Source organism: Rhodnius prolixus, unplaced genomic scaffold (assembly GCF_049639745.1).
Source record: "Rhodnius prolixus isolate KJV_2025 unplaced genomic scaffold, Rpr scaffold_1, whole genome shotgun sequence".
Taxonomy (NCBI): Eukaryota; Metazoa; Arthropoda; class Insecta; order Hemiptera; family Reduviidae; genus Rhodnius; species Rhodnius prolixus.
Window position 1 is genome coordinate 54,261,173 of NW_027411581.1, and position 25,341 is coordinate 54,286,513.

The window sequence follows — 25,341 nt, forward strand, 5'->3', positions numbered from 1 at the left end:
GAAAAATTATACCCTAGATAATTTATTACCCTCTAGCGGGAATATTGCAAAACTAGGTTGGCCTGGAAATGTACCAGTTCATTATAGCGAAGTATTTTTCCTGTTTTTCTTTTCGCGAGTTTTTATCGCAAATATTTGTTTTCAAGAACCCAAATTACTAAATTAATAATGGTCAAACCGGTTATTCATGGTTACTGTACTAATGCTTTCAATATTAAATGATGTTATACCATGCTGCAGAACAGCTATTCGTACTATAGGGCCATTTTAGGAAGAAACCTTAAAATGGCGGAGAAGCAACCACTCTCTATGCTCAATTTACCAGAAGAATCTTTCGAGTAAACGCGCAAATCTTACCACGCTATTTTATTCAAACTCTCGGCATTCTCTCAAATCATTTAATGATATGGAAGTGATAATAACATACAGTGGAGTCTCGGTTATCCGTCACCCTTTTATCCGTCTATTCCAATTAACCGTCACTGTCCTCAGTATTTAAAAATTAAAAAAAAAAAAAAAATTAAAAAGAAAACCGTTCAACGCAGAGTGTGAATATTTTCTTTTGAGATTTTTTTCCTTTGTCTTTTAGGTACATACTCGTGTCCATCATTCGACAGTTTGTGGGTTTTTTCCCTAAAAAGATCAACCACAAACAAAACCGCCCACAAAACCGATTAGATGTCGCAGACATTGTATTCATTAATTTTAATACACAATAGAATGAATTGAATAATGAAAGATACCTGACCTTTAAGGCTTAAGCGTATAAACGTATAAAATATGTATACCAGTTAATACAAAGTCTTATACACGTTAAACTAAAGAATATGGAAATTTTCCTGTTTTTTTTCCGTTATCCGTCTATTCGACTATCCGTCACGTGTCCGGTCCCGGTCATGACGGATAACTGAGACTCCACTGTACTTCATACACCAAAATGGCATATTAGAGGGCTGCTTTAACTCCACCTCTGCCTATAAAATAATATTTCTTAAAAAAAAAAATGTTTGATTAAACCAATGTGGCTGCTATCATCACCCCATCTATAGAAACTAGTACCCTCCCATTCTGCCTATAAATCCTGAACACCAAATTCTCCTGAATTTCATTGAGAATATACCTCTTTCATACACTCTAAAACTAGCATTGGTCCAGTATTCTCACTGGCCTAAAGAGAATTATACTGTCTTCTCATCATCTCTTATCACTATTCTTGCTCTGAGGACTGGCCCATTTATACTTTGTGTATCTAAGCCATCCAAGCGTGCACGAAGTACGAAGTCGACGGATCTTTTTTTTTTAATGAAATAGAATAAAATTGAAAAGTCGATTTTGTTCAGTAGCACTTCCAGATGATTGGTTTTCCAAAATTTAAATATCGAGTTCCATATCGCCAACGTAGGCGCCACGATAGCCGAAGGGTCATAGGCGAGGCCCGCTAAAAAGCGGTCATAAAAAGCGGAAACAAGCTAAAAGGTGTTGTGGTACTGCTTACGATTCCCGGTCTGGGCCTTGGATTTTGTTTGAGATGGATTATAAGAGAAATTTTTGCTAGTCACCTTCGTCCACGACACCTAATTTGGCAGTTGGACGTAAAACTCGCCTGAACAAAGTAGGCATTACCTTTACTTTGTTAGTAGCGTCAACTAAATTAACTTCCAACAACTTTATATTTTTGCGCTGACTGACGTAGAAAAATTGGTAAAAACATGGTTCATGTACAGGAAAATTCAAATCATGTATTATCGGTGAAATCTGAAAATAGGAAAGCTGTACTAACTGAACTCCATCCTCTCACAAGGGAGTAACAGAATGTAGATCATTTTAGTCCAGTAGAAAAACTATCCATCTAATAAAAACTACTTATTTATTTTTTTCTAATTCCAGATGACCTTGACCGAATGGCAAATAAGGGAACTGTGCCAAGTTGGCAGAGATCTTCTAATGAGGCAACCCATGTTACTGGAACTATCTTCGCCGGTGAACATTGTTGGCGATATCCATGGACAGTTTACTGATCTTCTGAGGCATATGGATAAACTAGGCTATCCACCTATGGCCAATTATCTATTTCTAGGCGACTATGTAGACAGGTAAGAGATTTACGATTCACCGAATAGAATATGGATCCAAAAAAAACTCCAAAAAAGGAGCAAAGAAATATATTTTTGAAAATAAGCTGTATGGGATCCTTAATGGCTCTTAGTTAACTCAAATGTCTACTAGAGATTAGCCCTACACAAAACCCATATAGATACTTAGTATTCCAAACCGTAGATGTAAAGGAGGTATAGGATGTACATAGTTCATCATCCAAAGTTGGCACAGGAGGGTAGCTTAAAACCAATTTTCCAAAATTAATTCATACAATTTTGGAAGAAAAAAAATCATTAAGACTAAAAATAAGAAAACTTAAAAAACTTCTAAAAATGAAGTAAAAATATAGGTTAAGGTTGCTTGGCAACTCGTCAGAAGCTGAACAATAAATTATAGTTAAATTAAAACGTATGGTGAGGGTGATGTTTAAAAATGAGACAAGTTCTGTCTAGTATTTATTTATCACAATAAGAATATAAACAAACTACCCAGGTTTCTTTCTGTCCTTGCGTAATCCAGAGAGTGGAACAATGCAAATTAAGTCGGGCAGTCGTCCAGTATTTGATACTAGAGCGTTAGTAGTGTGCCTTACTTTCTTCTGAAATCTTGATGGCGTGCTTCTGGTGAACTCCTCTTTTGTGCCCATATAGAGTTAGCTGTGGCACATAACAGAATGTCGTACTGGAAGAAGCTAATAATCGTATCAACAAACTCATCACGAAAGGGAATTTAGTGTTGCTACGTTGGATATCAGGGCATTGAACTAGGTGGCTTAAAAAGGAACTATAGAATTGTGGCATTGGTCATTTTATATATGATGACCTTCGATTAACCATTCCGCACAATTGAAGGCCAAATCATAAAACTTAAAGATAGCCCCAACTTTCCAGCAAGAGCTGGAATATTTTTATTAACTTAGTTAGGAACTTACGTTACAATTTGCTCAAGTTCTTCTGAAACTGTCATTGACGCCAACCACCTGATCCTAGAATGAAATAGTCACCAGATTGTTAGAGAAAAATTATGGAATTCTGTCATAAAAGCGAAATGCACACTACCTGCCAATCTGCCTACAATTCTTTCGAAACTAACATTCGAATTAAATTCGGCTATTTACATCTTTATAACAAAAAATAAAATCAATCTTAGAAAAGAAACATTAAATAACTGTAACATAATCAAAAATAACACAATAGTATTCTTAATACAGAGTAAGTAAACATTAATTAACATAAACACCTTAAGGTATTCTTAAAGAAAATGTTCACCGGTAAGAGCCGGCCCAATTAAAACTCCTGTCAGATCATAGAGTATTGGCGTAAGTATTCTATATGTCAGGAGACAACGTTTCTCTTATCACATCTTTTCAGGACATTGTCAAGAAGGTTGACGAAAAGATAGGGGGCTCAGGCGGCAACCTTGACAGATACCTTGATTTGTTTCTAATTCATATCCCTTTATCTTACTTCCTGTTATATTCCTAATTCTCCTGTACGAACTATTCATTGCAGTGATTGGTAAAGATCCTATCTATCCCTTTGTCCTCCAATGCCCTTAAAATTGTAGAAACAAAGTGAGTGATCTTCAATTCTTCGCATAAATTTTTTGTCTTTTAAAACTATTGCATAGGGTATTTTAAAGTATTTTAAAAAAATCTCAAAGTAAAATATTCTATTATTAACATTTGAAGTTAAAAAAGATTTAAGTGTGTCTTAGTCTATTTTCAGCCTTAAAAAAAATAAATAAAATAAACCAAAACGTAGTTAAAAGAAAAATCACTTTGAACTTCCCCAGAAAAATAGAAAGATATTGAACATATGTTATCTGTAAAATAATCTCCTTTATTCGCACCGGATAACATTTTATTTTTTTTTATTTTGGGTAATAACTCAAACAAAAACACAAAGAAACTAGATCGGCTGGAGATGCCAATGAACCTGGTTTGCGTCATCACTCTGGCCTAGCGCCCATACCTTATTTCTTTATTTAGAAAATAAGTTTAATACAAAGATGTGCAAAATAATATAGGTAATGTGAGTCAACTTACATATTTACGAAGAATCAATTTATCTTACATTTGAATACAATCTTGAGTCGTACGGGAGAAGTAGGGAAATGGGGGTTCTGGCGCACCTAAAATGTGCACCATTTTTGTGCAAGATGGCCGCCAACCCCACTCCGCCCACACCTACCCCACCAATCCTTATTGACTAATCATCGAATTGGACGAGGGTTTAAGCCACGCCCCCTACAACCCTCCTTATTGGCTAATCATCGACACACCTAAAATGTGCAAGATGGCTGTCCTCCCAGGCAATCATCGATTTCGACGACATCACTTTTATCCCCACCCCTTCCTAATCGACCAATCAGCGAATTCGACGACACCACCACCTTACCCCATCCCTCTTAATCGACCAATCAGGAACTTGGATGAGGGCTTTAAGCCACGCCCCTTCCCCCCTTCCTAATCCGTTAATCGGCGAATTCAACGACACCACCTTCACCCCCCACCCGGCCCTACTTACATGACACCTACCTTTATCCACCTCTCAGTCGTCATATTCATTGGCCTATCAATCCTCCTACAAGATGGCTTAACCGCTGTAGTACACAAGATAGCGGACCTCGTATTAGCTGATGACGTCAATATGGCGGGCTTCATACCACCTGTAGTACTCAAGATGGCGGACCACATACCAGCCAATAAAACATACCTCGCCCATTGATAGACGGGAGGGTGCATATTTTTTTTATTTCATACCTGAGATTCGATCCTACAACCTTCGTGTTGGAAGACACGTCATCTTCACCAGTCGGCTACAGTAGCATACTCTAGTTATGAACGATCTCTTCTTTAACCTACACCCCCTCACCGTTGGGAAGGTTTTCTCACATGGGGGTAGATCCTACAACATTCGTGTTGGATATTACGTCATCTTCACCAGTAGGCCACATAGTCTCGCTTACACTAGTTTTGAATATTCTCTTATGTTTTACCTTCGAATTATTTTTTAAAAATCTAACCCTTTTACCAAGAATGTTTTTTTTTTTTAATTTAAATTGCCCCCACTATCACAAAAATATTCAACTTAAACAAAAATGGATAACCTCACTGTAGGTTATAAGGAAATTATTTACTTACCCCCTTCACCAGGACTGTTTCCTCTGCTGATGCCGCGACCTACTCTCACAGAAAACTAAACACAAACTAACACTTGGGATATCCTACCAGCTAGTTTCTAGCACTATCCCCCCACCACAATTACGTCACACTCTAACTAGCCAATAGAGTTGCGTCTTTTTTTTTTCCAAATGATTACCTCTCTGGACATGTCTCTGTAGCAAGCCCCCCCCCTTCTTTCCACAGCTTTTATATTTTCTGATAATTCATACATGTGCCAACAGCAGTTTTTTAAATAGGAAAATGATTTACACTGCTAACTTAATCAACTGCGCATGTGTAAACTTCAGTTGTGTGACACCTTAATACAGAAAGCAATTGCACCCTAATATATATGCGCTGCATTTATTAATATTTTTGAAAAATTAAATAACAGAACTTATTATGACGCAACTTGTTGCAACCTTAACTAATTAGCATATCTCTTATTATTTCTATGTACTGTGTAGTCCCAATAGGAAAACTCATATTATTTCCGTTTTTATTTAATAGTTAATTTGCATGTACACGCTCCAACAAGTCTGGACATGTAGTTATATTCCTTTAATAAAGAATTTGTACTCAAGAAAACAATAGCACACTACTCAGTAAAATAGAGTGCGTAAGAGCACAAAATTTCATACGAATAATCTGTGGTTTACAGTGGGAATTATAAGAGCCCAATTTCACAGCAAAACCATGACCCAAAAAAATTTAAACTCTCAATATCTTCTCAACTAATGGATCTGTACTCAAGAAAACTATAGCATACTACTCAGTAAAACAGAGTGTGTAAGAGCACAAAAGTTCATACGAATAATCTGTTGTTTACTGTGCGAGTTATAAAGGGCCCCATTTCATACTAAAACCATGACCCAAAAAAATGTCAACTCTCAATATCTTCTCAACTAATGGTTCTGTACTCAAGAAAACTGTAGCATACTACTCAGTAAAACAGTGTGTGTAAGAGCACAAAATTTCATACGAATAATCTGTTCTTTTCTGTGGGAGTTACAAGGGCCCTATTCACAGCAAAACCATGACCCAAAAAATTTTCAACTCTCAATATCTTCTCAACTGATGGATCTATACTCAAGAACACTATAGCATACTACTCAGTAAAACAGAGTGTGTAAGAGCACAAAAGTTCATACGAATAATCTGTTGTTTACTGTGCGAGTTATAAAGGGCCCCATTTCATACTAAAACCATGACCCAAAAAAATTTCAACTCTCAATATGTTCTCAACTAATGGATCTGTACTCAAGAAAACTATAGCATACTACCCAGTAAAACAGAGTGTGTAAGAGCACAAAATTTCAAACGAATAATCTGTTGTTTTCTGTGGGAGTTACAAGGGCCCTATTTCACAGCAAAACCATGACCAAAAAATTTTCAACTCTCAATAACTTCTCAACTGATGGATCTATACTCAAGAACACTATAGCATACTACTCAGTAAAACAGAGAGTGTAAGAGCACAAAAGTTTATACGAATAATCTGTTGTTTACTGTGCGAGTTATAAAGGGCCCCATTTCATACTAAAACCATGACCCAAAAAAATTTCAACTCTCAATATGTTCTCAACTAATGGATCTGTACTCAAGAAAACTATAGCATACTACTCAGTAAAACAGAGTGTGTAAGAGCACAAAAGTTCATACGAATAATCTGTTGTTTACTGTGCGAGTTATAAAGGGCCCCATTTCATACTAAAACCATGACCCAAAAAAATGTCAACTCTCAATATCTTCTCAACTAATGGTTCTGTACTCAAGAAAACTGTAGCATACTACTCAGTAAAACAGTGTGTGTAAGAGCACAAAATTTCATACGAATAATCTGTTGTTTTCTGTGGGAGTTACAAGGGCCCTATTTCACAGCAAAACCATGACCCAAAAAATTTTCAACTCTCAATATCTTCTCAAGTACTGGTTCTGTACTCATGAAAACTATAGCATACTACTCAGTAAAATAAAGTGTGTAAGAGCACAAAATTTCATACGAATAATCTGTTGTTTACTGTGGGAGTTACAAGGGCCCCATTTCACAGCAAAACCATGACCCAAAAAATTTTCAACTCTCAATATCTTCTCAACTGATGGATCTATACTCAAGAACACTAAAGCATACTACTCAGTAAAACAGAGTGTGTAAGAGCACAAAAGTTCATACGAATAATCTGTTGTTTACTGTGCGAGTTATAAAGGGCCCCTTTCATACTAAAAACCATGACCCAAAAAAATTTCAACTCTCAATATGTTCTCAACTAATGGATCTGTACTCAAGAAAACTATAGCATACTACCCAGTAAAACAGAGTGTGTAAGAGCACAAAATTTCAAACGAATAATCTGTTGTTTTCTGTGGGAGTTACAAGGGCCCTATTTCCCACAAAACCATGACCCAAAAAAAATTCAACTCTCAGTATCTTCTCAACTAATGGATCTGAACTCAAGAAAACTATAGCATACTACTCAGTAAAATAGAGTGTGTAAGAGCACAAAATTTCATACGAATAATCTGTTGTTTATTGTGGGAGTTACAGGGCCCCATTTCACAGCAAAACCATGACCCAAAAAATTTTCAACTCTCAATATCTTCTCAAGTAATGGTTTTGTACTCATGAAAACTATAGCATACTACTCAGTAAAATAGAGTGTGTAAGAGCACAAAATTTCATACGAATAATCTGTTGTTTACTGTGGGAGTTACAAGGGCCCCATTTCACAGCAAAACCATAACCCAAAAAATTTTCAACTCTCAATAACTTCTCAACTGATGGATCTATACTCAAGAACACTATAGCATACTACTCAGTAAAACAGAGTGTGTAAGAGCACAAAAGTTTATACGAATAATCTGTTGTTTACTGTGCGAGTTATAAAGGGCCCCATTTCATACTAAAACCATGACCCAAAAAAATTTCAACTCTCAATATGTTCTCAACTAATGGATCTGTACTCAAGAAAACTATAGCATACTAACCAGTAAAACAGAGTGTGTAAGAGCACAAAATTTCATACGAATAATCTGTTGTTTTCTGTGGGAGTTACAAGGGCCCTATTTCACAGCAAAATCATGACCCAAAAAAATTTCAACTCTCAGTATCTTCTCAACTAATGGATCTGAACTCAAGAAAACTATAGCATACTACTCAGTAAAATAAGAGTGTGTAAGAGCACAAAATTTCATACGAATAATCTGTGGTTTACTGTGAGAGTTACAAGGGCCCTAATGCACAGCAAAACCATGACCCAAAACATTTTCAACTCTCAATATCTTCTCAAGTAATGGTTTTGTACTCATGAAAACTATAGCATACTACTCAGTAAAATAGAGTGTGTAAGAGCACAAAATTTCATACGAATAATCAGTTGTTTACTGTGGGATTTACAAGGGCCCCATTTCACAGCAAAACCATGACCCAAAAAATTTTCAACTCTCAATATCTTCTCAACTGATGGATCTATACTCAAGAACACTATAGCATACTACTCAGTAAAACAGAGAGTGTAAGAGCACAAAAGTTTATACGAATAATCTGTTGTTTACTGTGCGAGTTATAAAGGGCCCCATTTCATACTAAAACCATGACCCAAAAAAATTTCAACTCTCAATATGTTCTCAACTAATGGATCTGTACTCAAGAAAACTATAGCATACTACTCAGTAAAACAGAGTGTGTAAGAGCACAAAAGTTCATACGAATAATCTGTTGTTTACTGTGCGAGTTATAAAGGGCCCCATTTCATACTAAAACCATGACCCAAAAAAATGTCAACTCTCAATATCTTCTCAACTAATGGTTCTGTACTCAAGAAAACTGTAGCATACTACTCAGTAAAACAGTGTGTGTAAGAGCACAAAATTTCATACGAATAATCTGTTGTTTTCTGTGGGAGTTACAAGGGCCCTATTTCACAGCAAAACCATGACCCAAAAAATTTTCAACTCTCAATATCTTCTCAAGTACTGGTTCTGTACTCATGAAAACTATAGCATACTACTCAGTAAAATAAAGTGTGTAAGAGCACAAAATTTCATACGAATAATCTGTTGTTTACTGTGGGAGTTACAAGGGCCCCATTTCACAGCAAAACCATGACCCAAAAAATTTTCAACTCTCAATATCTTCTCAACTGATGGATCTATACTCAAGAACACTAAAGCATACTACTCAGTAAAACAGAGTGTGTAAGAGCACAAAAGTTCATACGAATAATCTGTTGTTTACTGTGCGAGTTATAAAGGGCCCCTTTCATACTAAAAACCATGACCCAAAAAAATTTCAACTCTCAATAACTTCTCAACTGATGGATCTATACTCAAGAACACTATAGCATACTACTCAGTAAAACAGAGTGTGTAAGAGCACAAAAGTTTATACGAATAATCTGTTGTTTACTGTGCGAGTTATAAAGGGCCCCATTTCATACTAAAACCATGACCCAAAAAAATTTCAACTCTCAATATGTTCTCAACTAATGGATCTGTACTCAAGAAAACTATAGCATACTACCCAGTAAAACAGAGTGTGTAAGAGCACAAAATTTCATACGAATAATCTGTTGTTTTCTGTGGGAGTTACAAGGGCCCTATTTCACAGCAAAACCATGACCCAAAAAAATTTCATCTCTCAGTATCTTCTCAACTAATAGATCTGAACTCAAGAAAACTATAGCATACTACTCAGTAAAATAGAGTGTGTAAGAGCACAAAATTTCATACGAATAATCGGTTGTTTACTGTGGGAGTTATAAAGGGCCCCATTTCATACTAAAACCATGACCCAAAAAAATGTCAACTCTCAATATCTTCTCAACTAATGGTTCTGTACTCAAGAAAACTGTAGCATACTACTCAGTAAAACAGTGTGTGTAAGAGCACAAAATTTCATACGAATAATCTGTTGTTTTCTGTGGGAGTTACAAGGGCCCTATTTCACAGCAAAACCATGACCCAAAAAATTTTCAACTCTCAATATCTTCTCAAGTACTGGTTCTGTACTCATGAAAACTATAGCATACTACTCAGTAAAATAAAGTGTGTAAGAGCACAAAATTTCATACGAATAATCTGTTGTTTACTGTGGGAGTTACAAGGGCCCCATTTCACAGCAAAACCATGACCCAAAAAATTTTCAACTCTCAATATCTTCTCAACTAATGGATCTATACTCAAGAACACTAAAGCATACTACTCAGTAAAACAGAGTGTGTAAGAGCACAAAAGTTCATACGAATAATCTGTTGTTTACTGTGCGAGTTATAAAGGGCCCCTTTCATACTAAAAACCTTGACCCAAAAAAATTTCAACTCTCAATAACTTCTCAACTGATGGATCTATACTCAAGAACACTATAGCATACTACTCAGTAAAACAGAGTGTGTAAGAGCACAAAAGTTTATACGAATAATCTGTTGTTTACTGTGCGAGTTATAAAGGGCCCCATTTCATACTAAAACCATGACCCAAAAAAATTTCAACTCTCAATATGTTCTCAACTAATGGATCTGTACTCAAGAAAACTATAGCATACTACCCAGTAAAACAGAGTGTGTAAGAGCACAAAATTTCATACGAATAATCTGTTGTTTTCTGTGGGAGTTACAAGGGCCCTATTTCACAGCAAAACCATGACCCAAAAAAATTTCATCTCTCAGTATCTTCTCAACTAATAGATCTGAACTCAAGAAAACTATAGCATACTACTCAGTAAAATAGAGTGTGTAAGAGCACAAAATTTCATACGAATAATCGGTTGTTTACTGTGGGAGTTACATGGGCCCCATTTCACAGCAAAACCATGACCCAAAAAATTTTCAACTCTCAATATCTTCTCAACTGATGGATCTATACTCAAGAACACTATAGCATACTACTCAGTAAAACAGAGTGTAAGAGCACAAAATTCCATACGAATAATCTGTTGTTTACAGTGGGAATTATAAGGGCCCAATTTCACAGCAAAACCATGACCCAAAAAAATTTCAACTCTCAGTATCTTCTAAACTAATGGATCTGAACTCAAGAAAACTATAGCATACTACTTAGTAAAATAGAGTGTGTAAGAGCACAAAATTTCATACGAATAATCTGTTGTTTACTGTGGGACTTACAAGGGCCCTAATGCAAAACAAAACCATGACCCAAAAAATTTTCAACTCTCAATATCTTCTCAAGTAATGGTTCTGTACTCATGAAAACTATAGCATACTACACAGTAAAATAGAGTGTGTAACAGCTCAAAATTTCATACGAATAATCTGTTGTTTACTGTGGGAGTTACAAGGGCCCCATTTCACAGCAAAACCATGACCCAAAAAATTTTTAACTCTCAATATCTCCTCAACTGATGGATCTATACTCAAGAACACTATAGCATACTACTCAGTAAAACAGAGTGTGTAAGAGCACAAAAGTTCATACGAATAATCTGTTGTTTACTGTGCGAGTTATAAAGGGCCCCTTTCATACTAAAAACCATGACCCAAAAAAATTTCAACTCTCAATATGTTCTCAACTAATGGATCTGTACTCAAGAAAACTATAGCATACTACCCAGTAAAACAGAGTGTGTAAGAGCACAAAATTTCAAACGAATAATCTGTTGTTTTCTGTGGGAGTTACAAGGGCCCTATTTCACAGCAAAACCATGACCCAAAAAAAATTCAACTCTCAGTATCTTCTCAACTAATGGATCTGAACTCAAGAAAACTATAGCATACTACTCAGTAAAATAGAGTGTGTAAGAGCACAAAATTTCATACGAATAATCTGTTGTTTATTGTGGGAGTTACAAGGGCCCCATTTCACAGCAAAACCATGACCCAAAAAATTTTCAACTCTCAATATCTTCTCAAGTAATGGTTTTGTACTCATGAAAACTATAGCATACTACTCAGTAAAATAGAGTGTGTAAGAGCACAAAATTTCATACGAATAATCGGTTGTTTACTGTGGGAGTTACAAGGGCCCCATTTCACAGCAAAACCATGACCCAAAAAATTTTCAACTCTCAATATCTTCTCAACTGATGGATCTATACTCAAGAACACTATAGCATACTACTCAGTAAAACAGAGTGTAAGAGCACAAAATTCCATACGAATAATCTGTTGTTTACAGTGGGAATTATAAGGGCCCAATTTCACAGCAAAACCATGACCCAAAAAAATTTCAACTCTCAGTATCTTCTCAACTAATGGATCTGAACTCAAGAAAACAATAGCACACTACTCAGTAAAACAGAGTGTGTAAGAGCACAAAATTTCATACGAATAATCTGTTGTTTACTGTGGGAGTTACAAGGGCCCTAATGCACAGCAAAACCATGACCCAAAAAAATTTAATCTCTCAATATCTTCTCAACTAATGGATCTGTACTCAAGAAAACTATAGCATACTACTCAGTAAAATAGAGTGTGTAAGAGCACAAAAGTTCATACGAATAATCTGTTGTTTACTGTGCGAGTTATAAAGGGCCCCATTTCATACTAAAACCATGACCCAAAAAAATGTCAACTCTCAATATCTTCTCAACTAATGGTTCTTTACTCAAGAAAACTGTAGCATACTACTCAGTAAAACAGTGTGTGTAAGAGCACAAAATTTCATACGAATAATCTGTTGTTTTCTGTGGGAGTTACAAGGGCCCTATTTCACAGCAAAACCATGACCCAAAAAATTTTCAACTCTCAATATCTTCTCAAGTACTGGTTCTGTACTCATGAAAACTATAGCATACTACTCAGTAAAATAAGAGTGTGTAAGAGCACAAAATTTCATACGAATAATCTGTTGTTTGCTGTGGGAGTTACAAGGGCCCTAATGCACAGCAAAACCATGACCCAAAACATTTTCAACTCTCAATATCTTCTCAAGTAATGGTTTTGTACTCATGAAAACTATAGCATACTACTCAGTAAAATAGAGTGTGTAAGAGCACAAAATTTCATACGAATAATCTGTTGTTTACTGTGGGATTTACAAGGGCCCCATTTCACAGCAAAACCATGACCCAAAAAATTTTCAACTCTCAATATCTTCTCAACTGATGGATCTATACTCAAGAACACTATAGCATACTACTCAGTAAAATAGAGTGTGTAAGAGCACAAAATTTCATACGAATAATCTGTTGTTTATTGTGGGAGTTACAAGGGCCCCATTTCACAGCAAAACCATGACCCAAAAAATTTTCAACTCTAAATATCTTCTCAAGTAATGGATCTGAACTCAAGAAAACTATAGCAGTAAAATAGAGTGCGTAAGAGCACAAAATTTTATACGAATAATCTGTTGTTTACTGTGGTAGTTATAAAGGGCACCATTTCATAGCATACCGTGACCCAAAAAAATTTCAACTCTTAATATCTTCTCAACTAATGGTTCTGTACTCAAGAAAACTATAGCATACTACTCAGTAAAATAGAGTCTGTAAGAGGTATGAAGGTATGTTTTATTAGCTGGTATGTGGTCCGCTGATTGGTTGATTAGGAATGGGTGGGGATAAAAGTGATGTCGTCGAAATCGATGTTTGCCTTGGAGGACAGCCATCTTGCGCATTTTATGTGTGTCGAAGATTAGCCAATAAGGAGGGGGTAGGGGGCGTGGCTTAAACCCTCTTCCAATTCGATGATTAGTCACTAAGGATTGGTGGGGAAGGTGTGGGCGGAGTGTGGATGGCGGCTATCTTGCACAAAAAAGGTGCACATTTTAGGTGCGCCAGAACCCCCATTTCCCTACTACTTACGGGATTCTGTAAGTGCTCAACAAATCTGTCTTATTCATTGGTATATCCCTTCCAAGCAGCGGCTAACCCAGAATGTCTTTTAAGCAGGTTCAGTTTGAGATTATTTTTTGGGGAGGATATCTGGTGATGATATTCGTTGGTTGTTTGTTAGAATGACTGTTTATTAGGAGGACTGGTAAGATATTAAGTGTAGGACTAAGGGATTCCATTGTCTGCAACGCTAAATAATAATAAATAAATGCATTTTCTTTTTGTTTTTCCTCCGAACCTCAAAGCTAATATGTATGGTGGTACTAGGATCATTTCCTGGTTTTGGGTTTGGATTTTATTTAATGGTATATAAAAAAAGCAATTTATTTAATTAATTATTAGGAATCCGCCTCCGACCGCGACACCTGATCGGTAAGATGGATGTAAGCCGCCTAAAATGTTTGTCATGACTTTACTTTTTTTCTTCAAAAATACTTTAGGTACGCCCATCCTTGGAGCGGAAGCTACTTCTAAGGAAATCAGAAATCTGATTTAGTGTTAAATAATAATTATTTCTGCCAGAATAAAATGATAGGCCGAATGATACGAAGTTGTTTTGTAGATTGTATGAATATATCATTTAGAGTTTTAGTCAGATTGAAAGACTGCCTATATGAGTGAGATTCGCCTTTTTATAGCTGATTTTTTTAAAGAAAATCCTAGCTACTCATTAGTATCGCAAGAATTAAATCAGAAAAACAAGTAAAACGTTCGTATTCAGTAGAAACATAATTATACTCGTTTGGATTTGGATGTGGACCAAAATCAATATCTTCCTAAATTTCATGTGTTTCTATTTTTTTGTAGTATCAAATAATATCAAAACTGGAACCTTGAAATTTTGTTTGTTGGCAAATGGTTTGTTTTTCTCTTAACTCAAATACAGATTTTTAAAAATTAATTATCCCAAAGATATAAAGGCGATGAGGAAAACATTACTTTTTTCTTGACTACACATAAGTTGTACATCATAGAGCCGATTTTCAGTCATATTTTTCCTCTAGAAAAATGTTTCTAAGACAATATTTTTTTGCGCGGTAGCCATTCCAATTTGGCGAGAGGGGAATATGTACTGCGGTCTCATAAATCTATCGTGCTCATAGATCAATAGCTCCTTTTACATGCCCGAATTCATATACATCTATCTATTATTAGATAAAAGTGATATTAGCTAACAAATATGTTTATTTTACGTGAAATATGGGCGTGAAAAGTTTGCAGAACCACGATTTGGTTCAATAAGCAGATCGATTATAAAAAAAAGAGTTATAGTTCCTCTGTTATAAATAGTGATTGATTAATGACATGTTATAGTTATGCAGCACCAAACTAAGCACGCAAACTTAGGATTGAAAATATTGAAAATAACCTTCTAGTATTATTACAACCAGCTAGAACAATAGAAATTGCAATGTGAATTTCTTACATATCTTCGTCCTACTACAATTAATGAAATTGTTCAGGTACCTGAACGGTATGAAACCTTAGCCTGATGTGAAAGCTTATCCCCATTTCCCACCACAAGGCCACTCTAGAAAAGAACCCTAAGGTCCTCCACTAGAAGTAGTTTTCTGATGTGTGTACAATATCTGAAGATAACCTTATGCTCCATATCCCCCAGGCATTCCTCAATCAAACCAAGGCTTGTACTAGCGAATCAGGCAGACTAACATAGATAGTTATTCCCTGCTTCTTTATAAATGTTGTCTATCAGAACTTATTTTGTGAATAATGGTCACCAAGCATTCCTTAAAAACACGCTTGCCGAAGCAGGTGTTTCAGTCTACTCAGAAGAAATCCTTCCTGCTTAACCTCATTTCCTCATTCCCTTATTCTCCAATCCCCAATTTATCTGCCACAGAACTCTTTATTTTGGCAGCCACAAAACAATGCATGGAATCTTACTTTATCCAATTCGTCTGCACCATCTTGACAATGCCGGCAGAACAGCTCTACTAAGTGGAGCTTCACATTTCTTCTCTGAGCCAGGCCTTGTAAGTTTCTCTCTCTGATCTGGAGCTCCATCACGGCTGAATATCCTGAGAGCTGCCTGAGTACCCGAAAATATTCTTACCTTTTAATAGTCTACTGTGCTCCTTCACAATAGCAAAATATATTTATTTCAGTGATCTCAACAAGTACCACGCAGCTTCTATCTACAGCAGGGCGTTTGCTCCTGTCTAGAACCGTCAGAATAACAGCAAACTGCGCCATTAACTTTATAGAGCATCTCGATACCCTATTTCTCACTCGCAACTCCTGTTAAAATTATAAGCTGTAATTATGTTATTTTGTTTAGTTTACTTATATTTGCTTTAGTGATAGCTTTCAAGGAATTAAGATCATTATTATAAAAAAATGTCGTGAATCTTTAAAAACATTGAAACGAAAAAAATACTTTCATACACACGTATGCTGGGAAAGAACTCAATTCGAATATTATTTGAAGATCTTTCTACTAGTAAGAGAAAATCTTGAGGTTTATCATTTTCTGATAAATAAGAGAAAGCAGATGTTTCAATTCGATAAACTCAGTCGTTTGCTCCAAAATTATCTTTTCAAAATTTATACACCACATAAATTTGACACTAATTATCAAACTTAATTATTAACAGAAAAAATAATCAGATTGTCGATGCTATCTAACGGTAGAGGTCGGTAACACGGCACCTTGTAAAAACTTAAGTGTGCCATTTATAATAAACTTCGGAAAGTTATAGATGTCACCCAAGCACGCACACTTTTGACAGTTCGTTTCTTTTGTAAAAAAAAATAAATAAATAAATAAATGCTAACAAAAAATATTGTTACAATGAATAAAGTCTTAAAAAAAATAATCGAAAGAACTAATCAACAATCTTTTACTCCTTCTCCTTTTCAAATAAATATTTATTTTTTTCTACGAAGAAATTTCATCTAGAAAAGGATTGCCTAAGAAAAATTATTACTATTTTACATTTGGCGTAAATTTTCACCTTAATAAGCTTGTTTATTGTTCTAACTTTGATCTTTTCACTTTTGAGAAGAATTTTATTTATGTAAATTAGATACTTAAGATTCTCTTGCAACATGAAACAGAAATTTTCATAAAGAGAGAAAAGTTTCTTCATTGAGTTATAAAATGAACATTCATAACTATTTGAGGTTTCCTGTGACTGAAGTAGTGATTCTTGGACGCAAGTGTTTGTTTTTTGTTTCGGCGTCTTTTTTGGGTCAAAATGAAAATAATGGAAACAAGGAGACATCTTTTCATGATGGATCTCAAACCAGATCTGTTTTTTAAAGTTTGAGTATTAGAAGAAGAAAAACCCTATAATTTCTTGCGAGATTGCTTTCAGATTGCAATTAAACGTGGAAGTGCCACTCATTAATCTTTTGCAATCTGTAGAAAAAGTAAAATTTTAGTTTTTTGTTGTTTTCTTGATGGAAGGATCAGAGTTTCCTCAATGTACTTTCTATTATAATGAACCTATATTGAAGTTTATATTGGGTTAATTTTGAGGCCTTCTTCCTGAGAACACACACACACACAGTGAAAAACAATTAAGAGAGAGAGCTATTGGAAAGTCGAAAGTGACAAGTAGAAGAAGTATTTTCTGACTCGAAACTTGTGTTTTAGGTGAAAACTTCCTAATACTATACTCTTACCACTTGTACAAGAATTAACAGCTATATCTGTAAAAATATTCTATTCCAGTAATTTTCCAAATTTCCAATTTAGTAAATTGAAGAATGAAGTAGTAATTAAATAATAAAACTTCATCTTGTCAAATTACACTTTCTACTCCAATTTTAACAACAAATTATTTCATTCCATTTTTCTAATTACTCAAGTTATTGCTTTGACTAATTGATTACTAGTTATAACTTACAATAAAATTATCAAAGATAATTACCAATTTGCTATAAATTTATTAAACTGTTAGTCTTTTCATTTTTATTTTTCATTCATTGTTGCCAGGAAATTAGTTTAGGGGACTTGGACTCGAACGCAGAAGTAGTCAGCTCGAGTCCAGCGTACTTTTGTACTTTTTAGGGGACTTTAAAACTTTGAACAAACATCCGACATCTGCCCAAAAACAGCCTTGCTCTTCCTTTTAAAAAAAACTATATTTGGTATTGGGAAAAGCTGTTACACTAACGGCTTCTTAGTTGATTGCATTCTTAGTTCTTAGTCCAACTCTAAGCTTAATGTATTGGTTTTTGATTGCAATTTGGTCTTTAAGTATAAGAAAATTCTTTATACATTCTAGTAATATATTTTGATGACTATTAAAATGCATTTTACGATCTGATGTTACATTTGCAGGGGCAAGAATTCTTTGGAGGTTATATGCTTATTGCTAGCTTACAAGATTAAATATCCGAACAATTTCTTTCTGCTCAGAGGTAATCATGAATGCGCTTCTATAAATAGGTAAAACATCTTCGCAGTAAATAATGATTGTTGTTAAAGTACCTTTAAACGAGTTAGTTTTTTAAAACTTATATTCTTTCTTTCAGGGTGTATGGATTTTATGATGAATGTAAAAGAAGATATACAGTAAAACTGTGGAAAACATTCACCGATCTCTTCAACTGTTTACCTGTCGGTAAGGCAATTTTCTTGGTAATGTTTTATAATTATCGTGTCCACTTATTAGATTTTTTTTTAGTTTTTTCTTTTTAAATCGGTTTAAGATAACATTTTTACAAACTCTGTAAACCACTAATATAAAGTCATACAGATTTTTTTCAAGCTTGAAAATTTTGTATCATTTTCAGAAAATTTTCGTTACTTTCTCTTAATTTTGGTTCTAAACAAAAAGAAGCCTCAGGCACACAACCACCTTTGAACCCAAAGTGGATAGTACACATCAACTACCATAAAAATTTGTTTTTCTTGGGATACTTTGATTATTTAAATCTGTAAGTGAGATCTGTCCCGGTAGTCAGAAAAGGCTGCTGTAACTAAGAAAAAAAGGAATGGTGTGTTAAACCCAGAACAGGCGAAGTAAAAATGTTCCCATTTCGAGCTATAAGAGAGGATCAGATTGTGGTTGGACTTAGGAAACAGAAAATTGGAGAGTTTCATTTATTTTGACTTCCAGAAGTTAACTCGCAAAAACGAGATTGAAAGAAGAATCCTCTTCGTATATCGATAATTTTCAGAAGCATTTCTGATGACCAGTTCTTTCTGAAACCATAAGATCATGTTTTATAAATAGACCCATCCTCATATTACTTACTTTTCTTGAACTTAGTATTCCAAAAATATTTTGATTTTATAGATACATGGTGATATAACCGTAAATTGTAACGAATGTAAATTGTAGATGCCAACGTAATATGGCCATTCTCTGAGAAACTTACAGATAAGTATTTAATTTTCTCGGGAAAATGATAGGATTCCATTGAATTAGGATTTTTTTTTGGTTGAAAGTTAGTTGCTTTTTAATAGTAAGCTTTTTCATGCAGTTTTATAAGATGAACCTCATACATCTGTCCCTCAAGACAGTTTAAATACTCGGTGTACAAAATTGAAAAATCCATTTATTAAAATGTCACCGTTTGTTAGATTATGAGCTAGTTGCATAGCGATACAGGTCCGTAAGGAACCAAACGTCACCTAAATTTGAACTTGCTATAATTTCTTACACAATGCACTACCGGAGAAAACTCAGTTTCAAAAAAGTGACACGTCACAATATTTTCAGTGAATAATAGAGATGGATGAATTTGTTACTAATTATAATTGTTATATTTTAATTTGTTTTTTAAATTTCAGCTGCCCTTATAGAAAACACGATATTTTGCATGCACGGAGGGCTTTCTCCACAATTGGTTGATTTAAACCAGGTAGATTGATTACAAATTTACTTATTAATAAAATTCCTTAACTGTAGTAAATGTGCCTACGCAATAAGAATTTGTTTGTGTTGTAATATAACTTTCTTTTTAATATGTGCAATGCTTGCTGAGCTCTTTCTTGCATACTCATCTTTATCTATTTAACAAATGTTTCGTTCATGATGAGTGTCCTTGTCGGTTGTTAATGTTATGAAAGGGAGTGCAACGAGTGAAGTGTGCCATGTAGGGGTTATATTCAAACCACTTCAAGGCCAGGGGTTTTACAATCAACTGATAGCGACCACAACAGAGTATAACACTATTACATAGCATATAGATCCTAATGCACCTTCCTTATCATGGATGCCAAAGATTAGGGCATACATCCGTGTCGAAATTTTATACAAGTAGAGAAAGACAAATTTTGCTTTAATGTGTTGAAATTGAAAGGGACGGGTGTTGGTGTTGTGGTCACGAACGTGGATTTGTAAGTGATAGATCCCTAGTTTGAATCCCACGTGTAAGCTAATTTTTATTTGTTAGAATAAAAATTTAATAGTAAAATATGTGCTTCCACCCAAGTCCAGGAAACCTGTCGGTAGTTGGACATTAAGCTTGACAGAAAAAATTAGCGATTATTAACGTTTTACTTTTATCAAATTGAAAAATTCTATTTATCCGATGAGATATAGCTTCACGCATTCGCGAAAACTTAAATTCTCATACACTCACACACGTACACAACAAATACGCATAGTGGGAGAAGGAGAAAGACTTAGTTTCCTATAAGTTACCTAAGAGCAGTTCTTCTCTCTTGTGAGATGAGCTATGAAAGATTGAAAGGATACGAAGGCTCGCCAACGGTTATCATCGGATGTCTTAGGCATGATGTGCACGAGTACTTCTCATTTTATTGCTTACTGAAAACTTTACTAAGTACTCGCTTACTTAAAAAGGTTTTTTGTCATCTCTGGTAAATAATTTATTTTTTTAAATTAAAAGTTCAGTAACGTTATTAAATTTAACATAAATTTTAATAGAAATTTTGTCTTTCTTTAACCATATAAGTTGTGAGGAGGAAAATCGAAGAAAATGAAAATAAAAAGTTTGCACCCAATGTTTCTTTATCGAAGCTGGTTGGAAAATTTATACGTAATTACCTGGAAATTCTAAAAAGTTACCCAAATGCTGTACTAAACGGAAGTATCAGCTAATCAAAGTTTTACTCCAACAATTCGAGAGTCACCCCTGATACAATCTTCAAGTTAAATACAAAAGCTCTTTCACACATCAGGCTCATGGATAAAAACATACTGACTGGGACTCAGATAATATTTCTTTCGGTAAAATCTCAAATTGGTAAATCTGAGCGAAAACCCTACTTTCTCTGAGTTGACATAAAAAATGAAATAATGTTGCCAGACAAAGTTGGAAGTTTGTCGATTGGTAATGTGGATTTCAACTTCTTACTTTATTAAAATTATATCAGATTTTTTTTTTTTTCAGATAAAGAAGATCCAGAGACCGTTAGATGTACCAGACAGTGGTCTTGTATGCGACCTCCTGTGGGGTGACCCCGATGAGGTAAGATAATTCTGGTCGGATTTATATTAGATTTGGTGAGACTTGGTGCAGGTCCTTCTATCCAGGCGAGGCTAGAAGAGTCTCATTAGTGTCGATTTCCTGTTGGATTAGCGATCTACAAATTGGGATAGACGAGTTGCACTTTCCTGCTCAACAAATCTAAGGGACGTAGGTAGAAGGAGTGTTTCCAGAACAGCATCGTGATTTCTTACTGTGTCAGTAAAAGTCAGTAAATGCCCAGCGACCGATCTCCCAAAAGCAGATATCATACGCCCAAAACTCAGGTTGGAGGTATCCCAGACTAGTAATTTCTTGAGAAGGTTGTCGATATGGATTTCTACAACTCTTTAGCAACTTTAGCCAACTCTCTGAGGAAATAGTTTATGCTTTTAGACGAACTTCCCAAATAAACATTAAAAAAAAGGTATACTCAATTTTCTTCTAATTCTCATACTTTCTCTATTTTCAGCGTGTTCTTGGCTGGGGACAAAATGATCGAGGTGTTAGCTATGTATTCGGCGCAGACGTTGTCCGAGGTTTTCTGAGAAGACACCGAGTATCGCTAATAGTACGGGCACATCAGGTGGTCGAAGATGGTTACCAGTTTTTCTCTCAGAGAGCGTTACTAACACTATTCTCTGCAGCTAACTATTGCGGCGAATTCGACAACGCTGGCGCTGTAATGTCCGTATCTGAAGATCTGACTTGCTGTTTTAGTATAATACCAGTAGGTATACATTACTTTTACTTTATCAAACAGTTTTTGTTTTATTTACTACACAAATCAATTTACTCGCAATTAAACAAATTATTGTATTGTGGATTGGGTTTATCACTTCAAGGAAACTAAGCTTAGGTATATGAATTTGTTTCAGTAGCACAACCAGAAGTTTTTTTGTAAGAGTTCGACAACTTAGAAAGCATTACTAGTTAGAAAAAAGAATCGTCAATTTTCAATATATACTCAACATTTATTTCCGAAACCGATAAGAATGGTCCAGAACAATTTGCTGTGATTAAATCTCTGATATTTTTGTCCAGTATTGTGGATCCAATCACATATTTAATAATCTAAAAGTACGTCCAATTTTTTTTTTTTTTTTTGTTATACTTAAAATGCATTCACACATGTACTGTAAACTGAATTATTTAAATAAAACAGGTTTTTTTTTTAAATAGATGATAAAATAATCCCTTCCATCCTTTAATACATGTTCTATAATTAACATATATTAAATAACATCGGCTATAAAGGGAAAAGTTTTAAAAAAAAAAGGTTTTAAAGGTTTTTTAAAAATTGAAGCGTTCAGCTCTTTTCCTGCTTTACCACACCTAATATATTCATTCATGATATTACATAGAATTTTTGTTTAAGAACTATCTCTTCTTTATTAATTAATTCTGCTGCAATGTTTCGAGGTGCTACAGCTATGTTAATTTTTCGTTAATCTTTAGATGGTGCTAATTTTCCTTCAGCTAAAAAATGAATTTCGGTTCAGCAGTAACTTGAGTTATTGCGAATAAATTTAAGTTATTTATAAAAATCTATTGATCATTACCAAATTTTATAGAACTACTTTATTAATTTGATTTTACTTTTATTCCAGCCTGACAAGAAGAAGCTGTTAAAAGTTAAATAATGGCACATATTACACACACTGCAGAGAGAGAGAGAGAGACAGAGTGTTATCAACCCAATGATTTGTAAATCAAAATACCTATTGATATAAGAAAAAATTGTAAACAAGCCACTAGTATTAATAAGAATTTGTAAATGACTTATCATTTCATTTATGTTAAACAAAAAATATGAATGAGATTTATCTTATGTTATCTATATATGTATATATAGTCTTTTAGAATGGCCGCAAGGTCATGAACGTCCCAAAAAATTTTCATTTATTTCTTAAAGTAAGGTCATACAAGCTGGAGTTAGTCCTCAAAATGTGCTACTATTCTTCAGCTGTTACTTTCCTTAGTAATTTTTGCCAATAAAGTTAAGCTGATAAAACTACAATATAAAATTTGTAAACAATATTAAGTGTACAATATGCAAATAACTTTTTAAAAAAACGCTTACCAGGTTTTATTCTTTGTCCAATTACTCTACTGACAGTGAATGAGTCCCTCGGTAAGTCGAATCAGTTTGTCTTATTTCTATCAGTTTTCATCTCGATAGATGTTATAAAGAACAGCAATGCGTCCAAGGCCACCCTTCGGCCCCTCAATGCATTCTTAGCCTTCATCGCCTTTACCTCCACTTTTAACCAGAAAGTTTATGAGTACAATAGCATAAAGAGTCGGTTTCCTCTGGGCTCATCAAGCTCTGCCGCCAAGTTCATTTCAAACTACGTAATCAGTTTCCTCCAAACAAAAATGACTTTATGGACTTCAAATACTTGAGACAATTCCAACATTAATGGCTGTATGCCTAAAGCAAACAATTACAATTGCAATTACACTTTACAAAGTTTTGCTATGTTTTAGATTTTGTTATATAAATTGGCCGCCAAAGACTATTGGGATGGACTTGTGTATCGCATTCTGGCCCTAATTAACTTAGCAATTCAAAACCTTAGGTTGTTTATTCTCCGTCAGATCCTCGCCACCGATCAGAATTAAATCGCCAAATGCTGTTGTAGGATGAGCGACGAATGCCCACGTAGCCCAACCCACTTCGACCCAAAATTATGTAGCAGGCTTTCAGATTAGTAAATTAAAACTACGACCAAGAGTGAGGAGCTTCTTTCTGCCATCTTAGTTAATTCCAGAATGCATTTGTGACCTCTGGGTCATTCAAAGTATTGCAGCTACTACACATAATACGGCAAAGCACACAATGGAATTTTCATTAACTTCAAGTTCAGGCTAAATTTACGCTTCATAATAAATACGTGAACATTATCAGTAAAATTATACATGCCTATAATTTCATAGAAAGTATCATTGTGTATTGCCTTGCTCGACAAGATACACAGAGTTATAAATTGCTGTCCGACTGGGTCTTACCTCTTTAAGGTGTTCGTTTGTGGACTCGAGTTTAGATGCCGCGGATAATTTGCTGTTTAAACAAGTCCTATTTTATGTCCTGCACTCCTGTTCTTTGTAAAAAATAAAGAAGCTAACTTCTCTTTGTTCTCATTTTAAACATTATGATTTTATTTTAATTTCCAATGAGATCTCTTTGTCTGACAAAATCTCCCAAATTTTCGAAAGAGTTACTTCGAATACTGATAAAATTCTCACTAGGTTGTATCGTCTATTTTAATGTCCTGGCCTTCTTTTCTTTTTTTAGGACTGCCTCAGTCTTCTAACTATAACATATTTCTTTCTGTTTTGTACAATTGTTCAAAAAAGAGTTAAAGGAATATGTGCTATACTCTTAAGTTTACTTTCTAAGCATATAAATAAAAAGCTCAAAGAGTAGAGTTAATTTTACCTGTATAAAAGTAATTACAAATATGGTTTTAAACCATATAATTTTCTCTAATTTAAGACTGATCTGTAGATTATATGTGTATAATAAATAAGAAAAAGAAAGCATTTTCTAATCAAATTAATATTATGCGTAAATATTGTAAATAATTAATTGTAAATATTCAAGTTTGATTTATACATTATGTATGTATTCATATTTAAATAAATTATTATATTTATGTTCAATATTTTTTTTTTATATTTTATTTTATTTTTTAAGGGATATAATTGTATTGTATATATGATCAATTCGTATTGCTGGATGTGGATAAATGTGTTTTTTCCGTGTCAAGCCTCACCTCTGCTATCTATCATTCCAGTCCTCATCCTTCAGTATTAATCCTTTTCCTATCTACTGGTTTTCCCCTTCTTCTTCAATATTTAGGCTCTCTTATGTCATTAT

At 34.5% G+C, this 25,341-nt stretch overlaps 1 protein-coding gene across 6 annotated transcripts in view; it reads left to right on the forward strand.

Moving 5' to 3' along the window:
- The window catches only part of LOC141462152 (serine/threonine-protein phosphatase alpha-3 isoform-like), a 45,903-nt gene extending 20,779 nt beyond the window's left edge, over positions 1 to 25,124 (forward strand). The window contains exons 2-9 of one of the 6 annotated variants that reach the window (XR_012463129.1): positions 1,888 to 2,093; positions 18,358 to 18,465; positions 18,552 to 18,640; positions 19,816 to 19,886; positions 21,384 to 21,461; positions 21,931 to 22,192; positions 22,337 to 22,538; positions 23,069 to 25,124. Coding sequence is in view for 2 of the 6 variants with exons in the window: in XM_074143784.1 (XP_073999885.1) it covers positions 1,888 to 2,093; positions 18,358 to 18,465; positions 18,552 to 18,640; positions 19,816 to 19,886; positions 21,384 to 21,461; positions 21,931 to 22,188; positions 23,069 to 23,101 (843 nt within the window). In the remaining 4 variants the exon portion in view is untranslated. The remainder of the gene's footprint in view (positions 1 to 1,887; positions 2,094 to 18,357; positions 18,466 to 18,551; positions 18,641 to 19,815; positions 19,887 to 21,383; positions 21,462 to 21,930; positions 22,193 to 22,336; positions 22,539 to 23,068) is intronic. The other 5 variants (XR_012463130.1, XR_012463136.1, XR_012463127.1 and 2 more) reach the window with 5 other exon arrangements.
- Positions 25,125 to 25,341: the final 217 nt, after the last annotated feature.